The sequence below is a fragment of the Amphiprion ocellaris genome, chromosome 17 (assembly GCF_022539595.1).
Source record: "Amphiprion ocellaris isolate individual 3 ecotype Okinawa chromosome 17, ASM2253959v1, whole genome shotgun sequence".
In the NCBI taxonomy this organism is placed as follows: Eukaryota; Metazoa; Chordata; class Actinopteri; family Pomacentridae; genus Amphiprion; species Amphiprion ocellaris.
In genome coordinates, this window is record NC_072782.1 from 32,978,548 (window position 1) to 33,005,003 (window position 26,456).

Sequence of the window (26,456 nt, forward strand, 5' to 3'; positions counted from 1 at the left end):
CCCCCCCCCCCCCCCCCCCCCCCCCCCCCCCCCCCCCCGCCATCCCCCCCCCCCCCAGACCTGGCTCCAGGAGGAGGACCCGGTGTTCCTCATCCAGGCGAGGTGGCAGCTTTCCTTCTCGTTGCTGTCGTCAGTTTTCTGAATCCCTCTTTGTCTGGTTCCTCCAGCAGGACCAATTTGCCTTGGGAGACCCAACCAGGGCTGTTGCCCCGGACAACAGCAGGATCACCAGGACACTCAAACCCCTCCACCACGATAAAGTGGCAATTCATCGATAAAGCCTCTATTTATGTTTTTATCTTTCTCTGAAAGTAATGTGTTTCTGCAATTTGTTCTTCAGAATGAAACCTGCAGATAAAAGTTGCTGCAGATGTTTAATAAATGATTAAATTTAGTGACTGCAGATGTTTTGGGGCAGCAGGTCATCTCTGTGGTGAACCTCCTCCTGACTGGTTAGTGCAGGTTAGTTAGTGACTAGTTAGAGACTAGTTAGAGACTAGTTAGAGACTAGTCAGCCATTAACTCACCGCTCTGAAGAGTCTGTCGGCCTCCAGACAAAACTCCCAGAGGAAGAGTTCCAGTCGGGGTGAGACCTTTCAGCTGCAGCACGCTCTCATTCTCCTCCCTGGACAACAAACAAACATCAGTCATTTAGAACAGATAGACTGCATTCTACTACAGCCAAACTCCCACTAAAGCGGTTTCTGCTGTCAGATGAAAATATTGCAATGCATATATATTTTAAAAATCTGTTAGATTTTCTATAAAGTCAGAAAAATGTCTGAAAAAAGTATAATAATAATAATGAAGTATTAAAAAAAAATGCAAATTTGAAAAAAATGTCTGAAAAGTGTAATAACAAAATAAAAACTAATAAATTTTTTTTTTCAAAAATAACGGAAAAAGTTTAATGTCAAAACTGTAATAAAATATCTTTAAAATTATTAATAAAATCTAGGAATATAGGAAAAAATAAAATGACAAAATTAGTAAAATTTCCCGACATTATGAATAAAATGTCAAAATAATTATGAAATGTTTGTTAAAAATTAGCTAAATGAAAAAATAATAAAGAACCATGTTTTAAAAATCAAAAATTTTGAATATGAAAAATATTAAATGTCATTATTATAATAAAATGTCTTAAAATATTAATGAAGTGTAAGAATACAGGAAAAAATGAAAATGACAAACTTCTAATCACATTCCCTGACATTATCAATAAAATGTAAAAAAAAAAAAATGAAATGTTTTTAAAATATTAGCAAATGTTGTTTAAAAGGGCTGTAAAGTGAAAAGACAAAATAAATATGATAACCATTTTCAAAAAACAGAAAAATATTAAATACCAAAAACTATAATAAAGCATCTTTAAAATATTAATAAAATGTAAGAATAAAGAAAAAATTAAGATGACAAAATTATAATAAAATGTGCAAAAATTATTCCTAAAATGTGAAAATAATAATGGAATGGTTTAAAAATATTAGCAAACTATAAAATAAAAAGTGTTAAATGCAAAATATTAAAATGTAAGAAAAAAGGAAAAAATTAAAAAATAATTAAATTACAATCACATTTCAGAAAATTTCTAATAAAATGTAATAATGCAAAATGTTGTAAAATATTTGCACATTAAAAAAAATGTCTGAAATGTTAAATGACAAAATAAAAATATTAAAGAAGCATTTTTAAATATATGTATATGAAAATATTTAAAAACATTAAATGCCAAAACTAGAACAAAATGTCTTTAAAATATTAATAAAACGTTAAAATATAGGAAAAAATTTAAAAAACAAAAGTTCAGAAATTATTTTAAAAATGCAAAAATAATAATGCAGCGTTTTAAAAATATTAGCAAAACCTTTAAAAATAATAATAATACAAATGATATGACAAAAAATAGAATATGAAAAGTCTTAAATGCCAAAACTAGAATAAAATGTCTGAATATGATTTTTTTAAATGTCAAAAATGATAATAAAATATCTTTTGACACAAATAAATGAAAAAAATAGCGAAATGTCTGAAAAATAATAAAATGAAATGTCAAAAAAATCAAATATTGTATTACATTCTGATTAAAAGGTAAAAATACCAGTAATAATAATAATTTCTCTGAAACGGACTAAAACTCACTCAGATTTCAGGTCATGCAGCTAAAATACTGATTTTATGAACATCATCTGACACCAAATTAATCATTTCTTGGATCCAGAATTAGTATTTTGTGTGTAAAACTAACTGAACGGTGAAATAATTAAATCTAGAGAGGTCAGAAACTTCTTCCTGCTGGACTTTATTAAATCTAAAATCACATGAAACTCTTCAGACGTTGTGGAAATATTCCAGATATTTCTGGCCGATTGGATTCTGTTTATTCTGGGATGAAGCTGCTTCTTATTTATTCTAATAATTCTACTGACAGATGTGTGATGAAACAGGAACTAAATCTACCAATCAGACGCACCGCTGAGACAGAGATAACGAGATCGTAACGAGCCCTAAAATAACTCCGGAACATTCCCCATTTCAGGACAAATTATTGTGACATACTTCCTCCGGATTAAAGGAGGACAAACGGAAAGAAAGGAAAAGTCATTAGCCTTAAAGAAAAGTGGAGCAAAGAAGTCGAACAGAAACTCTTCCTGTCCGATAACCTCGTTTATCACACGTCTGTCTGCAGCGAATTCAAACCCAAAAGCCTGAAAATACGCAGAAATCACACAGAAAAGACTTTAAACAGATTAAATTTAACGTCCTCGTCATGCCCCAGCAATACACTGATGATAGGATATGAAGGAAATGTTCCAAATTATTACTAAAATATTCAGAAATAGCCATAAAAAATTACTATCCCCCCAAAATATAAAAATTATAAAATGAATAGAAATATTTATAATAAAAAAAATGTCAGAAAAGAAAAAAAAGAAAAAGTCATAGAAAGTCAATAAATTGTCAGTAAACTACTAATAAAATATAGAAAATGCATAATATAACGTAAAACAAATCTAAAAATATTAATAAAATGTAAACATATTTAAAAATAAATAATAATAATGCAATTAAACATCCAAAACTTACGAATAAAATGTCATCAAGATCTGTAAATTCTCAGTAAATTGCTAAAAAAAAGGTATAGAAAATGTTTAATATAATGTAAACACAACTCTAAAAATATTAATAAAATGCAAATTTAAAAAATAAAATAATTAAATCTTCAAAAATTACAAATAAAATGTCATCAAGATCAGTAAATTGTCAGTAAACTACTAAAAAAACATGAAAAATGTTTAATATAATGTAGACACAACTCTAAAAATATCAAATAAAATTTAAATAAATGAAAAGATTATTATTAATAACAACAACAACAATAATAATAATATTCCAAAAATTACAAATAAAATGTCATCAAGACCAGTAAATTATCAGGAAACTACTAAAAAATATATAGAAAATGTTGAATAAATGGAAACTCTAAATGACAACTCTAAAAAATAATAATAAAATGTAAAAAAAATAATTAAATGTCTAAAAATGATAAATAAAATGTCATCAAGATCAGTACATTGTCAGTAAACTACTAAAAAAATATGAAAATATAAAAACAATAATAAAATATAAATTAAAAAATGTCAAAAATAATAATTAGATGTCCCAAAATGACAAATAAAAAGTCACCAAGATCAATACATTGTCAGTAAACTATTTTTAAAAATATAGAAAACGTATAATGATATAGTGTAAAAAGAAATTCAAGGATCTTTAAAAAATTTAAATTAAAAAAATATAATACTTAAATGTCCAAAAATGAAGAATAAAATGTCATCAAGGTCAGAAAACTACTAAAAAAATAAAATATAAAAAATGTTTATTATAATGTGAACACAACAAAATAAAAATAACAATAAAATGTACATTTTTCAAAATATCAATAACAATAATAGAATGTCTAAAAATAATGAAAAAAATGTCAAAGTAATAATAAAAATTCTAGAAATATTATTAACAAAGAAAAACTAAAAGATACTAATAACATTCATACAATATCAAAAAAATAAATGAAAATGAAATGCCAAAATATTACTAACATGTCTGAAACTTTTAATGAAATGTATTAAACATATTAAAATAATAATGATGAAATGTCAGTTTTAAAAAATGCAATAAAACGTAATTTATTGGGTTCTACAGGAAGTGTTTAAAACAGATTGAATAGATTAAAATCATCCTTGTGTTCCAATAATAATAAATATATAATAATAATAATAATAATAATAATAATAATAATAATAATAATAATAATAATAATAATAATAATAATAATAATAATAATAATAATAATAATAATAATAATAATAATAATAATAATAATAATAATAAAGGGACACTGAGGTTTACTTGTGGTGTGAAATAGGCCCACCTGAGCACAGAGAAGACTCGAGCCATCTTTCCAATCGCTCTGATCTTATTTCTGATCACTTCCTTCCTGACGGCCGGAGCTCCACCTGGAAAACCAACAAAACACACAGACAGATCCAGAAACTGAGCACAAATAAACACCAAACGCACAAATATGACCTGGAAAACCAACAAAACGCACAGAAAGTTGAATAAACTGAGCACAAATGAACACCAAATACACAAATATCAACTGTTGTGTGTAAAAATCAGCAAATAGTGCAAAGAAATAAATAAATTATAAGAAAATTATTACATTTTGTCAACGAGTTACTATTTAATGAGTAAAAAATGTAAATAAATTAAAAACCCATGCATATATTAATCATTTTCAAACAATCATTTGAGCTTAAATTATAAACTGATGAATATATTTCAGCATGTTGTGTAATGATTGTGCTTGCTAATAAATAGGTTTGTGAAAAAATAAGCATCATACAAACAAATAGAAGATAAACTGTAGAAAGTCATTAATAACGTGAGCACACAAACAAACAAATGATATTAACAGATTAATAATATATGGGAAATATGACCTCCTAGTATGTAATCAGTATATAACCAATATTAACCAGCATAAAACAAGTACATAACTACCGTAATAAAAAACATTAATCACTAGTGCATAACCAGTATATCACTAGTATATAACCAGCATATAATATATAACCTGTATATAACAATTTCAATTCAATTTTATTAATATAGCGCCAATTATAGTCAAATTGTCTCAAGACGCTTTAGAGAATCCATATGCCTGAACTAGTATATAACTAGTATTAACCAGTATACAACCAGTTTTAACTAGCATTAACTAGTAAATAACCAGCATATAACTAGTCTATAACAGTATAGAACTAGTATTAACCAGTATATAACTAGTATATAACAAGTATTAACTAGTATATAACTAGTATAACTAGTATCAACTAGTCTATCACAGGTTCACCTGGACAGGTAACAGTCTATCACAGAGCTACACCTACGGACTATTTAGAATCACCAGTTAACCTCAGCATGTTTCTGGACACCTGGGAGGAAGCTGGAGAACCTGGAGAACCCAGCAAGGAGAACATGGAGCTTCCATGCAGAAAGACCAGAACCTGAACCGGTGATCTTCTATCTGTGAGGCAACAGAACTAACCACTGAATCACTGTGCCGCCCCAGACTGTAAATGTAGTTTATTATATTCAGTTCTCTGCTGTGAAATATTATTATGAACATTATTATTATTATTATTTTAGTAAACCAGCTGCTGACTGAAGCTCCTTCCAGATGTTTGGGACTACTTTCAGCGGCGGATGGATCCACATGTGTACGTTTGTGTTTCGCTTGTTTAAAAACCTTCAGAGAACCTGGCGCAGTGACACCTGGTGTGTTACCATGGCAACCAGCTGCTGGTGAATGGAATGAATGAAGAAGAGAAACCTTGAGAGAAGTGGAAGAGAGTCAGAGATCTGCTGGTTATATACTGGTTTATACTGGTTATACTGGTTATACTGGTTATATACTGGTTATACTGGTTAATACTAGTTATATACGGTTATATATTGTTATTACCAGTTATATACTAGTTAATACAAATTGTTACACATAAAATTCAGATTTGTGTAAAAAAAAAAATCAATTTTTGGAGCTCAAATGATTAAATTCTCTTCTACTTTTAAACACGAATAATTTTTATATTGATATTCAGAATTTTTAAAATTTACACACATTTTAATTCACATTTATTAAAGCTTAGCAATCAAAATACTAAACTGTAAACACAGCTATGACTAATTAGCTCAAATAAACTGTGGAAATTCTAATTATTTTTATTATGAACCAAAAGTTATTAACTTGTGTGCACAGTTTGATTATTGTGAGTTATTAATGTTTCCCTATTTTATAAAATTAAGGCGTTTACACATAAAATACTAATTTGTGAACAAGCATTTACAATTTTCTAGCCTTAAATGATTAAATCTTGTGTATGAATTATAAATATATGTGCATGAGTTCTTAATTTGGTTCCACAGTTTAGATTTTTATGCAATTACATCATTTGTACTCACAATTTATTATATATTATTATTTTCTTAGACATTTAACACATTGGCGTACAAATATTTGTAATTTTCTGAGCTTAATTGATTAAATCTTATTTATAAATTATAAATTTACATGCAATAGTTATTAGTTTATCTCTAAACCTTTCATCTAAGACCCTCAGAGATGTTAACAGGTTGTTTTTTTACCTGCTAAGAGGAATTCTGTGGATTTCTACAAACTTATGAGACATCAAAAAGTTCCAAACTTTCTCTGTCAGTAAAAGCTGCGACCTTAACTCCTCTGAGAGTTCCTGCGTAGGTTTGCTTTCATTCTGCGAAATAAAAAACACTTTTATCACCGCCAACCTGCTCAAGGACCTTCATTCTGAGAACAAAAAACACTCAGAGACAGAAATGTGTGAAGTTTCACGAGTCCAACAACAGGAAGAGCTTCAGAGATCAGAAGAACGGCGTGACAAACGCTCAGGCGTCAAACTTTCACACCTGAGCTAGGTGGCTAACGCTAACAGGTCTGCTCACCTTCACAGGTGTCGTCACCTTCAGACATCAGCTCGTCGTCAGAGCAGATGTTCAGCACGTTCACCAGCATCTCCGTCACTATGGAAACAGCAGCAGCAGGTTAAACAGGTTGAAACTCTAACAGGTAAACTCAATCTGAAGGAGAGAGAAGAGAGTCGGCAGCATATCGAAGAACATCTGCTGCATTTAACTCATGGAGATGATTCACTCAAGTTCTCCTGGTGGAAGTTTGGACTTTTTTAACTCAGGTTGAAGAGATTTTGGATGAATTTTAAGTAATTTTGCACAACTTCTAAATCATTTTGGACAAATTTTGAATAATTTGGGACATTTTGATCGACTTCTGAGAAATTTTGAGTAATTTTGGACAAACTTCTAAATCATTTGGGACAAACATTTTTTAAAATCATTTTAGATGTTTTTGATTAATTCTGAACAAATTTCTAATCATTTTGGAGAAATTTTGAGTCATTTTTGAGCAATTTGAGTAATTTTGGGGAAATTTTAAGTAATTTTGTTTAACTTCTAAATAATTTTGGAGTAATTTTGCGTCCTTTTGAACAAATTTTGAATCATTTTGGACAAACTTTGATGGATTTTTCAGAAATTTTGAGTAACTATGGACAAATTTTGCGTCATTTTGAACAAATTCGAATCGTTTTGAGAAATTTTGATGTTTGTTTGAGAAATTTTGAAACACTTTGGGACAAAGTATTTAGGATTTTTTAAAAAATCATTTTAGACATTTTTGATTAATTCTAAACAGATATCTAATAATTTTTGAGAAATTTTGAGAAATTTTTGAGAAATTTTGAGTGATTTTGGGCAAATTTAAGTAATTTTGCTTAACTTCTAAATCGTTTCGGACAAATTGATGAATTTTTCAAAAATTCTCACAAACTTTGCATAATTTTGAACAAATTTCAAATAATTTTGGACAAATTGGGAAATTTTGAGTAATTTTGGACAAACTGGGTGATTTTGGCAGAATTTTAAGTTCTTTTGCTTGACTTCTAAATATTTTTGGGAAAATTTTAAGTTCTTTTGAAGTAATTTAAAGTAATTTTGAACAAATTTTGGATCGTTTTGGACAAACTTTGGATTTTTGAGAAATTTTCTGTAATTTTGGACAAACTTGTGCATAATGTCGAAATCATTTTGAGCAAATTATGAAGGATTTTTAATTAACTTGGGAGAACTTTTGAATCTTTCTGGACAAATCTTGGCTTACTTTGGACAAATTTTGAGTAATTTTTGAGAAAATTTTGAGATTTTGGACAAATTTTGAATATTTTTGAGAAAATTTTGAGTAATTTTGGACCAACTTCGACTGATTTAGGGTGAATCTTAATTAAATTTGGGATAACTTTTGAATCCTTCTGGACAAATCTTGGAGCTCTTTTCTATCTTTTCCATCTGTGGTGTGGAGGTTGAAGTTGAACAGAAGTTCTCAGGCGTCTCCACTGAAACTGTACGTTTATATTTTCATCCACAGATGTCTAAACAGAGGACTTTTTAGTATTTATCTCCTGTCCAGGTGCGTCTGTCCTCACCTTTCTCTCCTACGAAGGGCAGCGACCAGGTGAAGACGTCCATGAAGTTGGGCAGCCAGTAGGGATGTGGGGAACAGTTGAACTGCCGGATGTTCATCACGTTATTCTCGTATTTCAGCACCGCCGCTGACGACAGAACAAACACACATTATCATCTTCTGCCTCCTGTTGCCATGGCACCCGGCCGTCCTACCTGTTGCTATGGTTCCCTCTTCCCCCGTCCTACCTTTGTTGTTGTACACGTCCAGGTAGTTGGGAGCAGAGAAGATGGTGATTAGAGAGGGGAAGCCTGTCGTCTGACTTTTCCTGTACATTCGATACCTGACGGACACACAGGGATCAGTTATCGGTTATTGATTATCGGTGATTGATTGTCGGTTATTGATCACATTCAACACATTTTACAGCCAAAACCTCCACAAAACGTCAAACAGTATCATTTCTGAACAGCACCAGGACTGTAGACTGAAATATCAAAGAACTATGGATTTATAAAACACAGATTTGTGGAATATTTGGATTAAAAACAATTAAATTAAAGCTCAGGGAGGTTTTCTAGAGAACAGCAGCAGAGATGAGAGGATCTGGAGCATCACTTATCCCTGTATCCAGCCCAGTAATGACATTACTTACTTAAATTATTTTACTATATTAGAAATACAAGCTTTTAGTCATTTTAGACAATTTAAAACTCATATTAACGATATTTGTGAAACATTTCTGCAAATCTAAGGTCATTTTGAATAAATTTTAACTCTTGTTAGAAATATTTGGAGTCATTTTGGACAATTTTTAACTTCTGCTAATGGTTTGTCCACATTTGAAGTAATTTTGGACAAATTTGGAGTCGTGGTGGACAAATTAAAGTCCTGCTGGAAATATTTTGAGTCGTTTTGGGCAAACTTTAGGTATTATAGACTATTTTCTGCTGATGTTGGAAATATTTTCAGTAATTTTGGGCAGCTTTTAACTTGTTTTGAACACATTTTAAGTTGTTTTGGACAAATGTGAAGTCATGGTGGGCAATTTAAACTCCTGTGAGAAATTTTTTGAGTCGTTTTGTACCATTTTTAACTACTTTTGGAGAATTTTTAGCTTAGACATTTTTTCACTAATGATAGAAATGTTTTGAGTCACCTTGAACCATCTTTAACTTGCTTTGGACAAATTTTAGGTAATTTTAAATACATTTTAACTCTTGTTGGAAATAAGAGACTATTTTAGGTCATTTTGGACAAATTTTAACTCACATTAAAAATATTTTGAATCATTTTGGACAAATTTCAATCACTGTGGACAAACTGAGTCATATTGGAGAATTTTATCTTGTTTTGGAGAATTTTTCAGGAATTTTGGACCATTTTTATCTCTTTATTTTATTTATATAATTTATACAATTATACAATTTTAATGACTTTCATCACTTTGAACACATTTTAAACCTTTGTGGATTATTTTCAGTTCCTGAGAATCAGTGATGTGATTATTATTGTCTGAGTTTCTCCTCTGAGGTGTGATTTTGTGTTTCTGGTTGTTCATCAGTGAAACTCTTCTATTCTGTTGACATTTGGGTGAAATTCCAGAGCTGCTCTCACTGCTGCTGGGTTCTACTTTAGTCTCAGTGAGTTTAAAGATCAGATTCACCAGAGTTCTGATGGATTTACTGTAATATTACCTCTAGAACCTCCTATTTCCTGTAATGTTCCCTCTAGAACCTCCCGTTTCCTGTAATGTTCCCTCTAGAACCTCCCGTTTCCTGTAATGTTCCCTCTAGAACCTCCTATTTCCTGTAATGTTCCCTCTAGAACCTCCTGTTTCCTGTAATGTTCCCTGTAGAACCTCCTGTTTCCTGTAATGTTCCCTGTAGAACCTCCTGTTTCCTGTAATGTTCCCTTTAGAACCTCCTGTTTCCTGTAATGTTCCCTCTAGAACCTCCCGTTTCCTGTAATGTTCCCTCTAGAACCTCCCGTTTCATGTAATGTTCCCTCTAGAACCTCCTGTTTCCTGTACTCTTCCCTCTAGAACCTCCTGTTTCCTGTAATGTTCCCTCTAGAACCTCCTGTTTCCTGTAATGTTCCCTCTAGAACCTCCCGTTTCCTGTAATGTTCCCTCTAGAACCTCCCGTTTCATGTAATGTTCCCTCTAGAACCTCCTGTTTCCTGTAATGTTCCCTCTAGAACCTCCCGTTTCCTGTAATGTTCCCTCTAGAACCTCCTGTTCCCTGTACTATTCCCTCTAGATCCTCCTGTTCCCTGTACTATTCCCTCTAGAACCTCCTGTTTCCTGTAATGTTCCCTCTAGAACCTCATGTTTCCTGTACTATTCCCTCTAGATCCTCCTGTTCCCTGTACTATTCCCTCTAGAACCTCCTGTTTCATGTAATGTTCCCTCTAGAACCTCCTGTTTCCTGTACTATTCCCTCTAGAACCTCCTGTTTCCTGTAATGTTCCCTCTAGAACCTCCTGTTTCCTGTACTATTCCCTCTAGAACCTCCTGTTTCCTGTACTATTCCCTCTAGAACCTCCTGTTTCCTGTAATGTTCCCTCTAGAACCTCCTGTTTCCTGTAATGTTCCCTCTAGAACCTCCTATTTCCTGTAATGTTCCCTCTAGAACCTCCTGTTTCCTGTAATGTTCCCTGTAGAACCTCCTGTTTCCTGTAATGTTCCCTGTAGAACCTCCTGTTTCCTGTAATGTTCCCTTTAGAACCTCCTGTTTCCTGTAATGTTCCCTCTAGAACCTCCCGTTTCCTGTAATGTTCCCTCTAGAACCTCCCGTTTCATGTAATGTTCCCTCTAGAACCTCCTGTTTCCTGTACTCTTCCCTCTAGAACCTCCTGTTTCCTGTAATGTTCCCTCTAGAACCTCCTGTTTCCTGTAATGTTCCCTCTAGAACCTCCCGTTTCCTGTAATGTTCCCTCTAGAACCTCCCGTTTCATGTAATGTTCCCTCTAGAACCTCCTGTTTCCTGTAATGTTCCCTCTAGAACCTCCCGTTTCCTGTAATGTTCCCTCTAGAACCTCCTGTTCCCTGTACTATTCCCTCTAGATCCTCCTGTTCCCTGTACTATTCCCTCTAGAACCTCCTGTTTCCTGTAATGTTCCCTCTAGAACCTCATGTTTCCTGTACTATTCCCTCTAGATCCTCCTGTTCCCTGTACTATTCCCTCTAGAACCTCCTGTTTCATGTAATGTTCCCTCTAGAACCTCCTGTTTCCTGTAATGTTCCCTCTAGAACCTCCTGTTCCAGACTCACCCTGCGTCCTGGGCTTCGTGGGCTCGTATTACCGACAGCAGGTTGTTGTTCATCAGGAAGTCGCAGACCGCCGGGTAGCTGGAAGAGAAAAAAAACAACAACATGTGGGTTACCACGGCGACCGGCCTCATCAGGACCGGATCCAAATGAACCACCGTCCTCCCACCGCTCGGCTGTGACTGCGCCGCCTCCTCGGTCGCCATGGCAACCAAGAAGGCGGCTGAAGCTCAAGTATGACAGGAGATGCTAACGGTGCTAAAATTAGGGATTAATTAACGTCGGAGATCTAACAAGGAGGAGGAGGATCCATCTGAAACACCGTCTCACTGAACCAGAACCACCTGTAGAACCTTCTACCTGTAGAACCTTCCTACCTGTAGAAGTTGGAGCATCCTCTAGATTAAACGTTCTACCTGTAGAACCTTCCTACCTGTAGAAGTTGGAGCATCCTCTAGATTAAACGTTCTACCTGTAGAACCTTCCTACCTGTAAAAGTAGGAGCATCCTCTAGATTAAACATTCTACCTGTAGAACCTTCCTACCTGTAAAAGTAGGAGCATCCTCTAGATTAAACATTCTACCTGTAGAACCTTCCTACCTGTAAAAGTAGGAGCATCCTCTAGATTAAACCTTCTACCTGTAGAACCTTCCTACCTGTAAAAGTAGGAGCATCCTCTAGATTAAACATTCTACCTGTAGAACCTTCCTACCTGTAAAAGTAGGAGCATCCTCTAGATTAAACATTCTACCTGTAGAACCTTCCTACCTGTAAAAGTAGGAGCATCCTCTAGATTAAACCTTCTACCTGTAGAACCTTCCTACCTGTAAAAGTAGGAGCATCCTCGGACGCTGTTGTGGCAGAAATGTTCCTGGGTCTTCTCAGAGCCGTAGTCTTCTCCTGGATCCGACCACAGCAGGTCACACATCGGCCCGAAGGCTGGAGGCTCTTTGAACCGGTCCAGCTGAAGGAGAACACCGATAGAACCATTAAAACGGGATAAAGAACAATAAAAAGACCGACAGAACCGTTAGAACGGGATAAAGAACAATAAAAACACCGATAGAACCATTAGAACGGGATAAAGAACAATAAAAACACCGACAGAACCGTTAGAACGGGATAAAGAACTATAAAAACACCGATAGAACCGTTAGAACAGGATAAAGAACTATAAAAACAGGGATAGAACCGTTAGAACAGGATAAAGAACTATAAAAACAGGGATAGAACCGTTAGAACAGGATAAAGAACTATAAAAACACAGATAGAACCGTTAGAATGGGATAAAGAACTATAAAAACACCGATAGAACCGTTAGAACGGGATAAAGAACTATAAAAACACAGATAGAACCGTTAAAACGGGATAAAGAACTATAAAAACACAGATAGAACCGTTAGAACGGGATAAAGAACTACAAAAACACAGATAGAACCGTTAGAACAGGATAAAGAACTATAAAAACTACGATACAACAGTTAGAACTGGTTCAAAAATACAAACTGTAGAGTTACAGAGCTGTTCAGAGAGGCGTGTTTAAGGTGTGTTTCAGGCTTGTTAAGGCGTATAAGGCATGTTTGAGGCCTGTATAAGATGTGTTCAAGGTGTGTTTGAAGCATATTTCAGGCATGTTTAAGGCCTATTTAACACGGGTTTAACATGTGTTTAAGGCATGTTTAAGGCATGTTTAAGGCGTGTTTAAGGCATGTTTAATGCGCGTTTAAGGCATGTTTAAGGTGTGTTTAAGGCATGTTTCAGGCATGTTTAAGGTGCATTTAAGGTGCATTTAAGGCATGTTTCAGGTGTGTTTAAGGTGTGCTTAATGTGTGTTTAACGTGTCTGAGGCATGTTTAAGGCGAGTTTAAGGCATGTTTAACAGGTGTTTAAGGTATGTTTAATGCGTGTTTAAGGTGCAATTAAGGCCTGTTTCGCGCATGTTTAAGGCGTGTTTAACACGTGTTTAGGCATGTTTCATGCATGTTTCAGGTATGTTTAAGGCGTGTTTAAGCTGTGTTTAAGGCATGTTTAAGGCGTGTTTCAGTCATGTTTTACGCGCATTTAACGCATGTTTAAGGCGTGTTTCAGGTGTGTTGAAGGCATGTTTAAAGCGTGTTTAAGGCATGTTGAAGGCGTGTTTAAGGGACGTTTCAGGTGTTTCAGGCATGTCAAACGCGTGTTTCAGGTGTGTTTAAGGCCTGTTAAGGCATGTTTAAAGCGTGTTTAAGGCATGTTTCAGGTGTGTTTAAGGTATGTCAAAAGCATATTTCAGGCCTAATTAAGGCGTTTCATTCAGGTATGAGTCAGGTGTGTTTCTGGCATGTTTCAGTTGTGTTTGAGGAGTGTTTAAGCCGTGTTTGAGGCGTGTTTAAAGCATTACCTTGCGGATGTCGTCCAGACAGGTGACTTCAGGGCTCAGGCCTCCATGAACACAGAGGAACTGCTGGTTGAGGAGAGCAGCCAGAGGAAGGCAGTCGAAGGCCTCCATACAGGCATCATAGACCCGCTCAGAGTACTTTATTTTACCTGGAACAACACGGCCAGGTGAGTACAGATATACCATCTGCAGTGCAGATACACCGTCTGCAGTGCAGATACACCGTCTGCAGTGCAGATACACCGTCTGCAGTGCAGATACACCGTCTGCAGTGCAAATACACAGAGCAGTCAGGGTTAACTTACACTCCTGTTTGAACGTGAAGTACTCTGTGAGATGTCGGCACTCATGGTTGCCTCTGAGCAGGAACAAGGTGTTGGGATGGTTGATCTTCAGCGCCCACAGGTAGAGTACACACTGTACAACACAACACAACACAGGAACACCGTTACAAATACACAAAAACACCACAGTTTATCTAAGGACGGTTCCTGACGAATCTCAGCCCAGTGTTTGCTCTCTGTTAGCTCCATTTTTGGTCTCCTCCTATGTTTCAGGTCATTTTGGACAAATTTTGAGAAATTTTTCACAAATTTCTGGTCATTTTGGATGAGTTTTGAGTTCTTTTGGACAGATTTTGAGCAATCTTGGACACATATTCGGCAGAATTTTCAGGTCATTTTGCATAATTGTCGAGTCATTTTGGACATATTCTGACTTTAAGTTGCTCCGTGTTGCTTTAGGTTTCATCAGTGTGAGCCGTGAAGGTTCCAGAGCCACGTTTGTTGCCTGAGTTTGTCCTGAAGGCGACGTTGTTGCAGTTTGTCCTGAGATGCAGCCTGTCAGACTAAACTGAGGGTATCACTTCCTAATTTAGTATTCAGCACAGATTACATGGAAGCTGCTGCTCTCATATCTGTTTTCAGGTCAGCGTACACAGGCAGGTCTGACAGATTAATTATTTAATCACGCAGGGATTTAGTCGATGTGATTATTGATCACAGCGAGCCGAAGCCTGCAGCCCTGAAAACTCTGCAGCATCAGAATCAGAGACGGAGAAAAGGATCGGAACAAACGGCGGTCTTCACTTCTGAACACACCTGCTGCTGCTTTCAGCTGCCAGTCAGCCTCTCAGACCACCTGCTTCTTCTGATTCTGCTCTTTTCTGAAGGCGTCAACTAAGATCAGACCAGCTGTTCACCAACTGATCACACAGAACAACAGGCTGAACGTTGTGTGTTCTGCAGGCAGGGTTGTGTAACGCTGCTGCTGTTTGTCGAGCTGATAAAGTGAAGCTTTGTGTCACTCAGACGTCTCATGATCATCACAGAGACGTTTGATATCAGATATGTGAGTCTAGATCAGTTAGAAAACACAGAAACGACCAAAAAGAGACACAAAACCAACACAAAACGACTACAAAGAGACATAAAACTACCACAAAATTAAAACAATGGGACACAGGAGGACCACAAAAATCACAAAATGACGATAAAGAAACACAAAACAGCTACGAGGAAACAAAACAAGACCCCAAATATCCAACAAAATCACCAGAAATAAACAAAATCACAACTAATTCACACAAAATGACAATAAATAAACACAAAGAGACATAAAATGATCAGAAACATACAAAATAACCACAAAAGGACACAAAAGAACCACAGAGGCACAAAACTACAACAAGGAAACACAAAACCAACACAAAGAGAGATAAAACAACAAGAAAGAGACACAAAACGACCACAGACACAAAACAACCACAAAGAGACACAAAACAACCACAAAGAGACACAAAACAACCACAAAGAGACACAAAACAACCACAAAGAGACACAGAAAAACCACAAAGACACAAAATGACCACAAAGAGACACAGAACAACCACAGAGACACAGAACATCCACAAAGAGACACAAAACAACCACAAAGAGACACAAAACAACCACAAAGAGACAAAGAACAACCACAAAGAGACACAAAACAAACACAAAGAGATGCAGAACAACCACAAACAGACACAGAACAACCACAAACAGACACAGAACAACCACAAAGAGACACAAAACAACCACAAAGAGACACAGAAAAACCACAAAGACACAAAATGACCACAAAGAGACACAAAACAACCACAAAGAGACACAAAACAACCACAAAGAGACACAGAACAACCACAAACAGACACAGAACAACCACAAAGAGAACTTCTGAGTCTGACACTGGAACAAAGATCTCTGACGGAGCTTCAATATAGAAACGTCCCACTGACCACAGCAGCAGCCAACAGAAACGTCCCACTGACCACAGCAGCAGCCAATAAAAACGTCCCACTGACCACAGCAGCAGCCAATAGAAACGTCCCACTGACCACAGCAGCAGCCAATAGAAACGTCCCACTGACCACAGCAGCAGCCAATAGAAACGTCCCACTGACCACAGCAGCAGCCAATAAAAACGTCCGCAGCAGCAGCAGAGATTTCCTGCCAGTCGTCCCTCACATTGTTTGTAAATGGGACACAGCTAGAGGCAACAACGAGGAGCGTGCACATATGGTACCACGTCTAATGTGTGTGTGAGAGCATGCACGTGGAGCCGGCAGCGTGCACGTGGAGCCGGCAGCGTGCACGTGGAGCCGGCAGCGTGCACGTGGAGCCGGCAGCGTGCTTCTCATTTCCTACGACTATTTAAAGACGCTCGACTGTGAAGCTCCATAAGTCACGTCAGGATTTCTACAGGTCAACAACTTTGTGAGGAGCAACAACCAGACACACAACAGACACACACAGTTCATCTGCACCTGACTGCTGGGATATAATTCAGTTTATAGAACCCACATCATGGTTTAAAGGCACAGATCTGCAGGGTTACTGGTTAAAAAGACTAAAAAAGCCCCAAAATACATAAAATGATTTTAAAAAATACACAAAACAACCACAAAGAGGCCAAAAACAACCACAAAACAACACAGAGTACATCCTCAGAGACACTAAATTACTAAAAAAAAAAAAAAAAAGACACTGAATTATCACAAAATGACATAAAATGACCACAGAGACACAAAACAACCACAAAGAGAGACAAAGACACACAAAATGATGAGTGGTGTTGTTCAAATCGTAACCCCTGGCAGACACACAACCCCCTGGCAGACACACACAGACCCACCTCGATGCTGAAGTAGCCTCGGTCCACGTAGTCGCCCAGGAAGAGATACCTGGTGGAGCTGGGAGAACCTCCAACCTCAAACAGCTTCATCAGGTCGAAGAACTGACCGTGGACGTCCCCACACACTGGAGACACACAGACACACAACACACACAGACACACAACACACACAGACAGATCAGCTGGAATACGATGACAAGTTGTGGATGTCAGAACTAAAGTTGAAGGTGCTGAAACGGATCTGATCAGATTCATCACTGATTATTAATTAATAACACAGAAAAGAGATTAAACTAAACCAACAAACTACTACACTCTGAAAAAATAACATTTGTTGAACTGACACTTGTTATTTTACAGATAAACAATAATATTTAGTATAATCACCAGAGAAAGAGAATTAATTTACATGTCAACTCCACAAAAAGCAAATAAAAATAATAAACTAAAATGTAAAAAAATCTGAGCAATGTAAAGTTAAATAATTTACTTTATTAACCGCGTTTAAAACAGCAAAAAATACTGTCGTTATACAGATATTTGCCTTTTTTAATAGAAAATTGTGCATATGAAGGATCGAAAATGTAAAATACTGTATTTAACCCTCCTGTTGTCCTCATTTACGGCCACCAAAAAATATTGTTTCCTTGTCTGAAAAAAATCCAAAAATTCACCAAAAAAATTCCCCAAATTTCTGAAAATTTGCAAAACCTTCAGGAAGAAAATTCCAATAATTCCTTAAAAGTTTCCCTAAAAAGTTTTATTTTAAAAAAAATCCCCCAAATTTGGCAAGAAAATTCTTGTAAATATTTTCAAAAAATGAGTAAAAATCTTCCAAAAAATCCTACAAATATCTAAAGTGATTCCGTAAATATCAGTAAAACTTCTGATATTTTCTTTAAGAACATTCACATAAAAATCACCCAAAATCCAGTGAAATTCGCTGGATTTTGGTTGATTTTTTTGTGAATGTTTTTTAGAAACATTTTTAACATTTCTTTTTTTCCATCAAAAAATATTCAAAAATTTCCCAAAAATGTTGAAAATGTGGACATCAGAAGTTTCACTGTGAAAATATTTTTTTCCCCACATTTTCAAACTTTAAAACGGATCAATTTGACCCGCAGGACGACACGAGGGATAAATCAGCTGAACATTATTTTATGGATATTTGTGGTTAGTCGAAAGATTTTTACAGTTTTTGAACGTTCGTTTTGACATCTCTACTTCAGATTTAAAAAATTTTTTTTTTAACAAGCAGACATTGATGGAACAATGTAATCTGCTTTTTATTTCCACCTCTATCAGTGCAGCGATGAATAAATATTTCATCTCTTTGTGATTTTATCCATGAAGTGTTGATGAATCTGACTGCAGATATTTTCCCTGAACCCAGGTTTGTTCTTCACTGCACATTAAAAGGTAAAACTGCTTTTAATTTCATGACTAATTCATCTGTAAATGAGCTTTTCATTTAGCCTGAAACTATCAGAGCTGATGAGACTGTGGATCCTAGACGTCTGGGAGACCGGAGGGACAGTCCAGGTGTGTTCGTACCTGTGATGGGAGCCTCCACCTCCAGCATACACTTCTCCTGCCTCAGGATTCCAGCTCCCTCGTTGATGATCCTCAGAGCCGCCTCCTCCTCCAGGCGACCCTCCTTCACCAGGTGAGCCTTCAGGACCTCCACGCTGGGCCTCCCGTCCACGTACAGGTCCTTCACCGAGAGCCGAGTCCCAGGAGGGTACGGCACCGCTGGGGACGACGAGGAGGACGGGTTAAATACCCACAAATCACTGATAAACTCTATGATAAACTCTGATGAACCCAATGATGAACTCTATGATGAACTCTATGATGAACTCTATGATGAGCTCTGATCAACTCTATGACAAACTAACAAACTCGATGATGAACTCTATGATGAGCTCTATGATAAACAAATATCTCAGGATGATGAAAATGTTCATCAAAGAGTCTTAAAGCCAAAGATGACGTCTTTAAAAAGACTTTAGTTATTTGACCACCAGTCAGAGAGTCCGAGATAAATTCATCTACAACTATTCTGATCATCGATTAATCGGTTTGAAAAGGGATGAAAAATATGGAAAAACAGTGGAATTATTTAGTCGTCAGCAGTTTAGATGATGGTTTGATCAGTTCAGAATATATAAATGAGGATCTTTTAAGTCTAAACAATAACTAACAAACATCTTGTGTCTGACTTTCAGCTTCTTCCATCAGAGCTTCAGCAGGATTCTTTATTTCTTTTTATCAGCAGCGGCTCTAATTTAAACCGACCTGCTGAGTGATGATGGAAAAGCAGCAGGAGCCAAATAAACTACAATCAGTGGTTAAACCTGCTGATTTATCTCCTCAGACAAAGAGTTAACACTTTAAGTAAACATTTTTTCAGACATCTGAGCATCAAAGTGAAGGTCTTTTTTTTTTTTTTTTTACAGTTTTTCTACTCAGAGACGACACATTTCTGAGCTGTGATGTTTCCATGGTTACTGAGGTTTGGATTGGAGGACAGAATTATTAGAAACGCTTTTAAAACACAGAAAATTTTCTCAGCGAGGACTCAAAGAACTGATCCTGGTTCAGTTTCTGCAGACGAACGGACTCAGTACTTCAGAAAAAGGTTGTTTCACATATTTTTATGGTTATTTTGTGTTTGTGGTCATTTTGAGTCTCTTTTTGGTCGTTCTGCATATTTCTGTGGTTGTTTTATGTCTATTTTTGGTTGTTCTGCATATTTCTGTGGTTGTTTTATGTCTATTTTTGGTCATTTTGCATATTTTTGTGGTTGTTTTGTGTCTCTTTTTGTCTTTGTGGTTGTCTTGTTTCTGTAACACCACAAAGTGAAAATACTCTGAAAACTACTGCAAGTATTATCACAACATACTGCAGAAAACGACCCCTGTGAGAGTTTTAATCTTATTTTTTCACATTAATGGACTGAAACTTTCCCAAAAAGTAAGTTGCTAAACTATATCTAACTTAAATCTGCAGCTTTAATTTACTTGTTAACTGAATGTGGCTAAATCTAACGCATAAATCATTACAGTTTGTCTTCCTTCAGGGTGTTTCTGAGTGATTTCGAGAGAAATTCCAGCTCCTGGTGGCGTGTCGAGGCTCGACCCGAACACAAAGACTGAGTGTTTGGCCTCGGAGGAAACTCTGCTGAGGCTCAGATTCACCCAGAAGTCGATTAAAGTGCTGCTGTATCCACCGACACGCCCTGTTTTAAAACAGCCGCCCTGCTGAGGAGGATTCTAACCTGGAGAAATGTTTCAGAGTGAAGCTTCTTCACCAGAAAACATCAGAAAAGTTTCAGTTTTAAAGTTAGAATTAGAGTCGATACTGGAGCTGCTGAAACACAAGTATTTCTAAAACCTCAGCTGGAATCAACACCGATCAATAATATAGGTCCCAGTATTGATTCAGGATCAGGTGAGACAGGTAGCCATAGATATACAGGAATCACTATAAAGTCACAGAAACAAGCCTGGAGGTGTTTTCTGTTTTCTGATAGAGTAAAAACAAAGATAAAGACAAAAACTCCCTACAAAAAGATAAAGAATCACACTAAATTAAGACAAAAAGACACAAAATCACCCAAAAAAGATGCAAAATCACAACAAAACAACAGAAAACTACCACAAAAGACACAAATTCACCATAAAAAGACGCAAAATCTCAACAAAAAACACAAAATTACTACAAAGAGACGGATTTACCGCTAATAAAGACACAAATTCACCATAAAAGACCTAAAATAACCATGAAAAGATGCAAAATCCCAACAAAAACACACTAAACTACCACAAAAGATGCAAAATCACCATAAAAAGACAGAAAATCACCATTTAAAGACGTACAACCACCATTTAAAGACTTAAAATCACCATTTAAAGATGTAAAACCACCATTTAAAGACTTAAAACCACCATTTAAAGACTTAAAACCACCATTTAAAGACTTAAAACCACCATAATAGAACTGTGAGTCAGAGGAATGATGAGAAATAAAAAGAAACTTTCTATCTTTCAGATGGAAGTCAGTCTCTGTTTCTCTGTTTCTGGTCTACTTTAACCAATCCAGGTCGCTCCATCCGACCAATCAGAGCGCCTCTTACTGAACTGGTTCATCAGCTCACTAACCACAGGAAGTGGTATTTAAATAGAGCTGAGGTTTGTCCCTGCAGGCCACCGTACAGCTGCCAGACAGGCAAATGAAAGACAAGGGTTTCTGGTGGAGCAGAAACAAACATCTGGTCTAACGCCATTAAATATTAGCGAGTAAACTTCATTAAATATTATATTAGAGAGAATAAACCTCATTAAATATTAGAGAACAAACCTCATTAAATATTAGAGAATAAACCTCATCAAATATTCTGTTATTAGAGAATAAAGAAGCAACGCGTGCTCCAAAGTGACTAAATATTAGAAATTAATCAACAGTCCTTCAAAAATATGTGCTTTTGTGTCCCTTTGAGCTCATTTTTTGTGTCTTTGAGCTCATTTTTGTGTCTTGTTGTGGTCATTTTTGCAGCTCTTTGACATCTTCTTGTGTCTATTTAAGGCCATTTAGTGTCTTTTTGAGGCCATTTCATAGTTTTTAATGATTTTGTGTCTTTTTGTGGTGGTTTTGTGTCTTTTTTTGGTCATTTTGTGTCTCTTTGTGGTTCTTTTTTGTCTGTCTGTTGCCATTTTTGTGTCATTTTGCATCTTTTTGACATCATTTTGTGTCTGATAATTTAGTGTCTCTTTGTGGTCCCGTTGAATCTCTTTAGTGGTTTTGTGTAAATTTTTGGTCATTTTGTGCCTCTGTGGTCATTTTTCGCCTTTTATGGAAATGTTCAATGTCTTTGTGGTTGTTTTGAGTCTCTTGCAGTAATTTTTTGTCCCTGTGGTCATTCTGCATCTCTCTCAGGTCATTTTGTGTCTCTTTTTGATGGTTTTGTGTGATTTTTGTGTCTTATTATGGTCATTTTGTGTCTCTTTAGTCATTTTTGCAGCTCTTTGACATCTTTTTGTGTCTATTTAAGGTCTTTTGTGTCTCCTTGAGGTAATTTTTGCAGCTCTTTGACATTATCTTGTGTCGTTTTGTGGTATTTTTTTGTCTCTGGGGTAATTTTTTGTCTATTACAGAAATATTTCATCTCTTTGTGGTTGTTTTACGTCGTTTTGTGTCTCTTTAAGGTCATTTCGTGCTTTTTTCAAATTCTTTTGTGTCTTTTCGCTCTAATTTTTTGTCGCTGTGGTCATTCTGCATCTCTGAGGTCATTTTGCGTCTGTTTTTGATTTTTTGTGTCTCTGTAGTCATTTTTTGTCTTTTTGTGGTCATTTGGCAGCTCTTCATCTTATGACTTTTTGTGGTATTTTTTATTTCTTTGTGGTTGTTTTGTGTCTTTTGCTGTAATTTTTTGTCCCTGTAGTCATTCTACAGCTCTCTGAGGTCATTTTATGTCTCTTTTTAGTCGTTTTGTGCTAATTTTCTGTCTCTTTGGGGTCATCTTTGTCTTTCTGTCGTCATTTTGGCGTTTGTGGAAATTTTGTTTTTACTTTGAGGTTGTTTTTTTGTCTCTTTGTGGTCATTTTGCTTCTCTGGCATCTTTTTGTGTCTATTTAAGGTCATTTAGTGTCTCCTTGAGGTCATTTTTCACTTCTTTGCAGTAAACTTGTGTCTCTTTGTGGTTGTTTTGTGTTTATTTTTTTCTCTTGGCAGCCATTTTTGTGTGGTTTTAAATCTAAATTTTGTCTTTTTGCTGTTTTTAGATGATCTATGTGTTGATTATTGAGCTGCTGATCCATACACTGATGTCTGTAAAGTTTAAACTCCATTTTTTGAACTAAATGCAGAAATATATCAGTTGGTTTGACTCCCAGTAAAAGTTTAGAGAACGTTAAATAAATCCTGCTTCATTACCTTCAGCTGACAGGAACAGAAAACATATAAAAAGCAGGATTTAGTGGAGTCATCAGAGAACTCGGTCACTCAGCAGAGACATCTAAAGACGAGTTACAGTCAACCAGCTGCAGGAACCAGAGTCTGAACCAATAATCAATCGATCAATGAGCCAAAGAGCTGGAAACCATCAGAAACCATCGATTTATCGCTCCAGGTCGACTTAAAGTAAAAAAGGCAGACTGGAAATATCGACTTATTCCACATTTATCTCTGTACAAGCCTCCAACTAGACTTTACCTTCTTTATTGATCAGTTTCTGCACTAATTGATCAGAAAATGATCAAAATGTGGATCAGAGTTTCCTCAAACGTCTCGTTTAGTCCAAAGATCTTCAGTTTAGAGGAAAGAAACCAGAAGACCAGAAAATATTCACATTAAGAAACTCAAATCACAGAACTGAGACGAATTTAGTTTTAAAATTACTCAAATATCAAATTAGTTGGAGATAAATTTAATAACTGATAAGTGATCGATTGATCTTCGCCACTCAGATCAGGATTTTTGCTTCATTTTTAGTTTGAGCAAAAGAACACAAAGAAAATCAGGACAAAAAGTAACACTAAAAGGCAAAAACCACCAGAAAAAGGTGAAGAATCACAACAGAAACAAACAAAATTACCACAAAAATGGGCAAAATCACCACAACACAAAATTACTGTAAAAATAGGAGAATTTACCACAATAAAGCACTAAATCACCACAAAAAGACGAAAAATCACTAAAAAAAGAAGAAAAATCACAACTAAAAGAATTTGAAAATCCCAACAAAAACACAAAACCACGACAAAAAGAGGCAAATTTAACCACAAAAAGATAAAAAATCATCAGAAAAAGATTAAAAATTGTCAACAAAACCACACAAAATAACTACAAAAATGTGCAAAATCACCACAAGACAAAATTAAAATAAAAAGAGGCAAATTTACCACAAAAAGACGCAAAATCACCAGTAAAACTGTAAAAACTGAAATAAATTATGTTTTCTTCCAATTTAAATACAGCAAAAGTGTATAATTCTACAGTTAAACTCTGTTAAAGAATGAAATACCGTTTATAAAAATACAGATTTTTGCTGTTGAGGTTATTGGAAATTCTAAAAAATGGCAAATTAATATTTTTTTAAAAAAAAGATTTTCCTGGATATTAAAAAAATTGAAAAAATGATTAATTCAGATAATTTTTCTTTCTGACAAATATCTGATTGACATACAGTAAAAATGGTGAATTTTACTGTTTAATATTCTAAAAGGATGAAAAACTATTTGAAAAAAATACAGACTTTTACAGTTTTTACCTTTTTTTTTTATGGTCAACGTATAGATCAACATGTTTCTGTCCTTTCTTGACATTCTATGTAATTTAACAAAACAGGGAAAAAATGTGTAAAATAAGAGGAAATTGTTAAATAAACAAATAAATAAATAAAATACAGTAAAAAAAAAACTGTAACTGTAAATAAAAAGATAAATTGCTCCGCCGTGGGGCCCACAGAGGGTCCCAGCATGGAGCTCCGCCGTGGGGCCCACAGAGGGTCCCAGCATGGAGCTCCGCCGTGGGGCCCACAGCAGGACACTGAAGCTGCTCCTTTAATCATGAATGAGGACAGAATCATTACACAAACCAACCCAGCGATTCTGTTACATCAGTAACTAAGCTAACAGGACACACACAGACACACACACAGACACACACACAGACACACACACAGACACACACACACACTCACAGACGCACATAGACACACACACACAGACACACACACAGACACACACACACACACTCACAGACGCACATAGACACACACAGACTCACACAGACACACACAGACTCACACAGAGACACACAGACTCACACACAGACACACACAGACACACACACAGAGACACACAAACACACACAGACTCACACACAGACACACACACACACTCACAGACGCACATAGACACACACAGACTCACACAGAGACACACACAGACTCACACACAGACACACACAGACTCACAGACACACACACAGAGACACACAGACACACACAGACTCACACAGACACACACAGACACACACAGACTCACACAGAGACACACACAGACACACACACACACACAGACTCACACAGACACACAGAGACACACAGACACACACGCACACACACACACAGACTCACACAGACACACAGACACACACAGAGACACACACAGACACACAGAGACACACACACACACACACAGACTCACACAGACACACACACAGACACACACACAGACTCACAAAGACACACACACACAGACTCACACACAGACACACACACAGACACACAGATACGCAGACTCACACACAGACACAGATTTACACAGACACACACATACACACACACACACACACACACAGACACACACACAGACTCACACACAGACATACACACAGACTCACACAGACTCACAGACTCACACAGACACACACACAGACTCACACAGACTCACACAGACACACACACAGACTCACACACAGACTCTCAGACACACACACAGACACACACACAGACTCACACACAGACTCACACACAGACTCACACAGACTCACACAGAGACACACACAGAGACACACACAGACTCACACACAGACACACACACAGAGACACACACAGACTCACACAGACTCACACCGACACACACAGAGACACACACAGACTCACACACAGACACACACACAGACTCACACACAGACTCACACAGACTCACACAGACACACACAGAGACACACACAGACTCACACACTGAGCGGTTAGGGTTAGGGTTAGGGTTAGGGTTAGGGTTAGGGTTGGGGTTAGGGTTAGGGTTAGGGTTAGGGTTAGGGTTAGGGTTGGGGTTAGGGTTGGCTCTAAAATCAAACTGAATGAACTCTACAACATGTGAGTCTAAATTTAAAACTAAACCAGTTTGTTTTCAGTTAAAACCAACTAAAAGTCACATTTTAAAAGCTGGAATCTGTGAACTTCTCCTGTTTTTGCTTAAAACAACTGAAATAATGAATCCGTCTTCAGCATAAATAATACTTTGTTGATGCTTTCATTGATTAGTCTAGTTTT

General features: G+C 36.2%; 1 protein-coding gene across 1 annotated transcript in view; it reads right to left on the minus strand.

Annotated features, from left to right (window-relative positions):
• Positions 1–507: 507 nt before the first annotated feature.
• ppp3ccb (protein phosphatase 3, catalytic subunit, gamma isozyme, b) overlaps positions 508–26,456 on the minus strand; it is a 30,249-nt gene continuing 4,300 nt past the window's right edge. The window contains exons 3-14 of the mRNA XM_055019115.1: positions 24,861–24,955; positions 18,950–19,147; positions 17,393–17,517; positions 14,527–14,638; positions 14,225–14,370; positions 12,669–12,808; positions 11,847–11,924; positions 8,821–8,915; positions 8,595–8,720; positions 7,042–7,119; positions 4,430–4,514; positions 508–625 (exon numbers count right to left, since the gene is read on the minus strand). Coding sequence (XP_054875090.1) covers positions 508–625; positions 4,430–4,514; positions 7,042–7,119; positions 8,595–8,720; positions 8,821–8,915; positions 11,847–11,924; positions 12,669–12,808; positions 14,225–14,370; positions 14,527–14,638; positions 17,393–17,517; positions 18,950–19,147; positions 24,861–24,955 — 1,396 coding nt within the window. The remainder of the gene's footprint in view (positions 626–4,429; positions 4,515–7,041; positions 7,120–8,594; positions 8,721–8,820; positions 8,916–11,846; positions 11,925–12,668; positions 12,809–14,224; positions 14,371–14,526; positions 14,639–17,392; positions 17,518–18,949; positions 19,148–24,860; positions 24,956–26,456) is intronic.